Source organism: Cimex lectularius, unplaced genomic scaffold (genome assembly GCF_000648675.2).
Source record: "Cimex lectularius strain Harlan isolate CLEC.00 unplaced genomic scaffold, Clec_2.1 scaffold105, whole genome shotgun sequence".
NCBI classification, from domain to species: domain Eukaryota; kingdom Metazoa; phylum Arthropoda; class Insecta; order Hemiptera; family Cimicidae; genus Cimex; species Cimex lectularius.
In genome coordinates, this window is record NW_019394178.1 from 478,649 (window position 1) to 486,115 (window position 7,467).

Sequence of the window (7,467 nt, forward strand, 5' to 3'; positions counted from 1 at the left end):
TTCGTCTAGTAAGTACCTGTGTGAAGTTAGAGATCTTCCTCGCACAACAACCATTTCGTTAACGGCGTCCAAGGAAATGCTACCACAGAATATCAACGACCCACCTTAGCCTGAGGAAGCTGTACCTTTTTCATAAGGTCTCCATATGAATTCGTCCCACATATTCCAACGTCCCGGCCATTTTCTGAGCTGAGGGGGTACCGGGCCATGAGGTTATTTTCATTGAACCTTCTTACAGTCCTGGAGAAAATCAAACATTTCGGACTTGTCTTTTAGATTTCTTATCTCATTTCCCGTAAAAATGAGCTTTTGTAGAGCCTGATAACGGATGAATCTATCGTCTCTCTCGTCTGTAGACCTAGGTCGACCGGGCCTGCACTTTTGGTCTTTTTGGATCTTGAGAATGGCCGAGTGAAGATGGGGAGAGTGGAAGGATATGTATATTTGGGAGTCATCGGCATACTGGTGATAGTTACAGGACTGGATGGAGTCGGGCAGGTCATTGATATAAATTGAAAAAAGGATAGGAGAGATAAATTTACGCAGAAAACAAACACTTTGAGCCTTGAAGACGATCTCAATAAAGATCGAAACGTTGACACGATAAAGAAAATGTTTTTCTGAAATCTAGTCACACGAGACCGCATCTCACGATTTCCGAATAATCATAGGTCACTAATCACCACACATATAAAAATAAAATAAAACCGGAAGACAGAAACGGTGTTTACACCTGTACCTGTGAATGTAACGAAGTGGTGTACATGGTCAGTCCAGAAGAAAAATAAAAGAACATAGCCACCAATAAGGGTGGGCGAAACAAAGACAAAAACCTCAAACAATAAACAAACTAGGAAACTTGGTCCGACTTACCCACCTAGTGACGACAGAACACGTGGACTTCTTCACTCTGAGGGAAAAAGAAAGACTCAACTAAAAAGAGGCCTACGAAATCTGCATTTAAAAGATTAACTAAAAGCTATCTTTAGGTAAAAAGATTTAAAAATTATCTTTATATGTGTAGAAATAATAGGAAAAGCATAATGCTACGTTTTGTGCAAATGGGACTAATTAGTACAAAAGTAAACAAAGCATTATTTACTATTTATTTTGACAACGATAGCTCCTGTAACGATAAAGATAATGGCCTTAATTTAAAACTAAATAAATTCAGTGGTGCGTTAAATTTGTCCATCAGCGTGTTACATATATAATAATAATTGTCATCACTTTTTTATAGGAGAAAATTAAGAATTAATTACGATTTTCCAATTTAAATTAAGATTCTATGATTTATATATGGTATTCTATTGTATAAGCATTGTTATTTTTTGTATTAAAAAATTGTCTAATGAGAGTGAAGTTTAATACTTCATTTAGCTCAGCAGGTGATGATTTAAAAATCAAGTCGTTTCCTATAAATGTGAAAAATTCAAATTTTATTTATTAATTGCTATGTAAAAAATTGTAATGTAAGTCTTCTCTTACCGATTTAAGTATTTCTGTATTATTTCTGGATTTGTATGGTTAGTTTTCACTATTCTGTCACTATTTATTAAAGGATTAGGACGTGTCTTAACTTTAGTGTAATGACTTTATAAAATTAAAAGATTGTTGTAATAACACCACGATCAAAAATGACATTTAGTCTCGTCATTTTGCTAATCTATTAGATCTTGCTCGAAATATATAGCATATAAATTACTTAATATTCTTGTACGCAATAAACAAATGATGTTACCTAAATTACACATTTTTTAGACGAAGCAAAAAATAGTACATACATTTTTGAATTTTACAATTGGTCTATTATGAAACATGAATTAAATTTCAGTTTTTAAAGGACGAGAAGTGCGTCAGTTCCACGAAACGTAAATAGAAGTAATGAGCAAGCTGAGAAAGATAACTGGATGCAATTGCAATGTTGAACTGCCTCCCCCGCCTTGTACAGAGCCAGTAAGACCGAAATAATCCATGCTAGGGCCAACCAGCGTAAAAATCAAAAGGGTTATTTGTTTCCCGTTCAGATCGAAAGATTTAGAACCTTTGGTCAAGCCGATGAAGCTGCCACTACATAAGAACGTCGAACCGGAATCGCCAGGGGCCGTTTGTTCGTTTCCTCTTACCGCACTGCCGCAAATTTCGAAGTCAGCCATTTCGGAAAGCAGCCTGCATTCGATTTGCGGCAATAGGCGCACTTCGGCCACTTTCAAATCGTCGGAGACGACTCTATCCTTGCCCTGCATAGCGACAACGCCGTATCCCGTTGCAAAGCAGATCTCATTTGATGTCCTGAGTTTCTGCACAAACTTCTGCATCCCTGCGGGGTCACTTGCCGGGAAGGAGACGGGTTTAACTGTGTCCGACGGGACGAACGGATTTTTCAAGATCGCCAACGCGATGTCGTAAAGGACGTAATGGCCGCCGAAACGTAATTGCCGTCTTTCGAATTTCTCGTGGATTTTGTATTCTTTCACGACCGATTCCTGTTTTGAGCCGGACTTGTCATTTAAGTTGACGACTCCTGCGATTATTATGACCTGCGACGCGTCCACGAGCGTTCCATCTATATTAAAACAGTGTCCTGCTGAAATGACTTTGTCTAGCGTCACTAGTGTGCCTCCACATCGCGCATTTCCATCGTAACAAACTGTTGATGGAAATTCACCTTTTCTGGCCTTTCTTCCCCCTATGATTTTACCGCCTTCCTCACTCGACGCGAGCAAATAGCGATCGCCGATCAATAAAATAAACAACAACTTTACTAACAGTGTGCTACTGGACTGTTGACGATTTTCGTACATATGAACCTCGGACATAATCGACGTAGCTCCTCCTTTAAGAGAATTTAATGATTTGTTATTTCACTTTATTAAACCCAAGAAATAAAACGAACACGCTCTATTTTTAATAAAAATAGTTCATTATCGTCTTAATTTATAAAATACCGCTACTTTAAAAAGTTTTAAAAGATTTAGAATTCTATCTGATTGTATTATGTATAAACACAAGTAGCATTGTATAATCTAATAAAACATGTGACCGGTACGTGTCCGAGCAATATGGGTTTGAGGCCAGCAGCCTGATTCCGATGATAGTACTTTTTTAGAATTGCTCACTTTTCGTGAGTTGCCATTTTTGTATGTAAAATTGGTTTTCGAAAAAATTCAAACGGTAGCAAATTTTTTTCAATTCGATTTTTTGAAACTGGACTAATATTACAGACTAGAGGAAAAAGGGCGCCGGGCGGCGTAACTTTCTTATTCTTTAAATCTGAAGACTATTGCAACTGTATCATAGCGGTTATAACAAGTAAAGGGATAAAAGGGAACAAATCAAACTAATTTATATTTTGAATTTTAGTAAGTTTAGAAAAAAATGAAGATAAAATCAGAGCCGACGAAAAATAAAGTATCAATCGGCTATGAAAGTTATATTAAGAGCAATGTATGATAATTTGAAACAATGATAGCGGGCGCGTGTATTCCACAATGTCGAAATTATATTTATAATTCAAAGACACAATATTTTTTCTAAATGAACAGTTGATAAATATAATCTTTAATTGTTCCGTTAAGAGTAGTTACACAATTTTTAAAAATTTAAATTGTCAACTGGTAAAACTTTGATTGTATTTCGTTTCAGTAATTTATTCATATCAAGAGGAATTCTTCGGTCCGCGTCCGTTGTAACTTGGAGACGAGCAATGAGAGAAAGATAACGGGATGAAGCTGAAAAAGTTTTGTCCCTTCACCCTTCCCAAGACTGAAAACCTCCAAGTAAGGGCCGAAAAGTACAAAAGTGGTAACATATATAGATTTGCCGTCTTTTTCTATTTTCTTAAAATCCTTGGTCATGCCTATGATTTTCCCGCCACACATTACAGTCGTTCCGGTATCGCCGACGTACATGTGATCGGCTTGTTTGACAGCAGTGCCGCAAAGTTCTTTTCCTACCATTTCAGGTAATAAACCGCAATCTCCATCCGGCAACAGTTGAATTTCAAGGACTTTCAAACTGAACGAGACAGAGTCTACAGGGTTGTCAAAGTCGATAGCACCGTAGCCCGCGGCGAGGCACGTCTGCTTTGTTTGTATGACATTATCTACAAATGCCTTCATTCCTGCTTCGTTGTTTGCAGGGAAGACCGCAGGCGACAGCGTATCCGTTTGGACAAATGCCGATTCCAAAATACCGACCGCAATGTCGTTAAGGATGTAGTAGCCGGTAGAGGTTGTCCGATTTTCGTACTTTTTGTGACGCTTGTAATCCATCACATATATTTCCTGTGTTCCTTTGTCCCTGATGTCTACGTTGCCTCCGAACAATGCTATGTAGCTGATATTTACTTTCGGCTCGAAACAGCTACCCCCTGTCAAGAACTTATCTAACGTCACCAGTGTAGCTCCGCATCGAATAGCGCTGCGAAAGCACAGAGTAGATGGAAATTCCCCTTTCAGGGCATCTCTACCTCCTACGATTTTTTGTCCGTCACTTGCAACAAGCCAATAGCAATCGCACATTAATAAAATAAACAACGCCCAACCTATTACAGATCTGCTATTGAAATGCACTCCGTACCAGTCCATCATGCATTCTATTTTCATCTTACTCGATTATTAAAGAGTCCTTGGAAATATATGTATGTACAAATATCCGTTTTAAATGCAAAATGTTCATTACCTTTTTAATTTATGGTATACAGGGTTGGATAAATAGAAAATGTACACTTAAAATTTTGAACATCAAAAACCAAAAATGTAATGATATGAAATGTTACTGCTTACGAGGTAACATCTGTTTTAAATTCAGACATCTGAAATCAAAGTTCAGTAGTTGGTTTTGCTGTCAACATAGTCATGTTTCTATTTATGTTTTAGTGTTTAATTCATATTCACGCATAAATGAAGGGATGTCCATTCGGAATCCATCCAAATAAAATTGGGGGTTGAGGTACATCAAAGACAAAAATATACGGCTGTACGATACTTATGCTTATTTAATATAATTATTATTTACTGATTTATGTAAGCTCAGCTTTGCTCATGCATGTACATACAAATTTTTAACAATTAGACAATAATTTTAAATCCTTGATAAAATACCCTTTGAAAATGTGTGTTTCCAGTTCATTACTACAGTCATCATTTCTTTAAACCTCTTATCTGTCAGCATTTACAGAACAAAACAAATTTTACTTAAATTTGATTTACAAGAACTTTAGAAACTCATAAAAGTTTGTCTTTCAAGTGAGAGTGTATTTTGGTTGCTTAAGATTACAATAAAATATCAAATGAATATCATAGCATTTTCCATGCTCTTTCTAATGACATCATCAAATTTACAGTTCATTTAACATTTCATGAGATATGGGTGACTATGAAATAAAGTTGTGAAAAGTCGAAGTAACCTGAAAAGTGAAATATCTTCAATACATTCAGAAGCAGACATGTATAATATCAGTACTTATGTAGGATACGATAACATCATGAAGTATTGACATCTCTTCAAGGGTCACCTTGTGTTTGAACATGAACAGGATATGGTTTCATCTGTTTTATTTTGAGACTTCACATGTTCGCAGATTATAAAGAATAAACACAAAAATTTGAATTACTTTGGTTTGAAATGCAAAATTTTTAGTGTTTTTTTCCCACGAAGCTTCTGTAAGGTTTGCGTTGTTTATTAGCTCTTGAAAGTAATAAATCCAAATGTTAATAACTATTTACTTACATAATATTTTTTAGGTGAATGTGACCAACGAGTTTCAATGCATTATGTACTTGTTCGGATATGATTGTCGGTTTAACAGCTGTGCCGCAGTAGAGTTGTTGTTTATTATATTCCTCAGCGATTGCTGTTCGCTTGCTTCAAGTGAGGCCGGCTCTAAAATCATAGAAGGCAGATACGCAAGACGTGGCGAATTTCCAGCGACGGTTGTTTGCGAGGGCGCGAAGAAATGCGGAGGTACGCTCGTGACATTGCGCAAGGTACTTACAGCGGGTCGCTGTTTTTTTGCAGACGATAAACCTGTGGAGGCGAAGAGTATCAAAGTGACTGGAGGCGTCTTGAATCTGAAGGAGAATTCAAACGAAAAACAGCAGTCGCTCTTAAAATCATACCATGTTCACGAAAAATACAAAAGTCCTTCCCCAACTGATCAAATCCCTTACTTCTTTTTTGATATCGCATTGGCAGTTTTGGAAATTCCGTTCTTCAAAACGGATACGGTGCGACCAGTGGTTTTCCCGGCAAAGGATCCAGGAGGGATGAGGAAATTCCTGGACAAAACCTTAGCTAAAAATGCCACTTGCCAAGCCACAGGATACGGCGCCACTGAAGAAGGCGGTACAGACGTCGATACTTTGAAAGTAGCCAACGTGCGCCTAATTGATTCTACGGCGTGCTGGTTGAAAAAAGAGTCGTTGGCATACGAAGTATGTGCAACTCCTATTAATGGAAAAGATAGAACCACCCCAGGGGATGCTGGATCGACGTTCTTGTGCGACGGGTACATGCTAGGCATGAGCAAAAGTCGGAACAGAATGACTAGAAAAGGGGTGGAATACCATTTTATGATTTTCACGCTAGTTGGTCCTTTCATGGAATATTACAAGCTTGGGATAGATGAAGGACAAACATCTCAATTGCACCCTGCTGTCTTCCTCTTTTTGCTCATCATCTCGTTCCATGAAGCTGACGCATTACTTTTGCCGTACTGTTAAAATACTGTATTATAATAAAAATTGAAATCAATTAAATTACAAACATGTGTAAATAAATTATCGACACTTGGCATTTTGAATTTCAAAACATTTGTGTTATTATTAACATTTGGCGCTTTTATTGCCACGTTACCAGGCACTACTTCTTTCTCACTAAATCTGTTCCTGAATTGGATATCTTTAGAAATTTCACCTCTACGTATCTCAACCTCGACGGCCCGTTAAATGACTCTGCAAGATCCTAGATTTGTCTTCTTTGGATTCTGGTATTCTTCCAACACCACAGCAATTTTACTAAGTTAGAAATTGCAACTATACGTGTAATTTTTTGTTTTGTAGTTTAATGGAGGAGGTGGCTGTTTTGCTAGTTGAGCAATAGTATAGTTGGGGTTAGTCGTCTTGGAATTACGAGCTTCGTCGGAGTTTGATAATTTTACATTTACGGATATCAAGATAATCATGTTAGGTGTTAAGCTTCGTGGAATATGGAGCTTCGTGATGTGACAAGGACCAAATTATGAATTAGCTGAATCTTGTTAATTATTTGCTGAAGCTGAGAGCAAGCACCATAAGACGGGACGAGATAGATGTTCTATCTACGAAATTCTACAGAATGTAGTACTCTTTGCCCCTTCTTGAAATACTAGTTTACTGATGTTTTTAAAGCAGTGTTTAATTTCACTCTTCATGTAGACCACTCATTACTGATTTACTTAGGCTCTACTTCGCCTACTTCAGTATT

General features: G+C 37.3%; 2 protein-coding genes across 3 annotated transcripts; one reads left to right on the top strand and one right to left on the bottom strand.

Moving 5' to 3' along the window:
- Window positions 1-1,785: 1,785 nt before the first annotated feature.
- Window positions 1,786-3,026, bottom strand: LOC106664818 (serine protease 38-like). The gene has a single exon (XM_014390836.1). It carries the CDS (start codon window positions 2,817-2,819, stop codon window positions 1,857-1,859), a length of 963 nt encoding a protein of 320 aa, XP_014246322.1. The 5' UTR covers window positions 2,820-3,026; the 3' UTR covers window positions 1,786-1,856.
- Window positions 3,027-4,904: 1,878 nt separating this feature from the next.
- LOC106664819 (plasma kallikrein-like) lies at window positions 4,905-7,390 on the top strand. 2 transcript variants are annotated; one of them, XM_014390837.1, is made up of 3 exons: window positions 4,905-5,671; window positions 5,748-6,991; window positions 7,065-7,390. In XM_014390837.1, the coding sequence occupies exon 2, from the start codon at window positions 5,778-5,780 to the stop codon at window positions 6,723-6,725; it is 948 nt and encodes a 315-aa protein (XP_014246323.1). In that variant the 5' UTR covers window positions 4,905-5,671; window positions 5,748-5,777; the 3' UTR covers window positions 6,726-6,991; window positions 7,065-7,390. The 2 variants fall into 2 exon arrangements, with proteins under 2 accessions (XP_014246323.1, XP_014246324.1); XM_014390838.1 differs by having other exon boundaries at window positions 4,905-5,666.
- The last annotated feature ends 77 nt before the right edge of the window (window positions 7,391-7,467 follow it).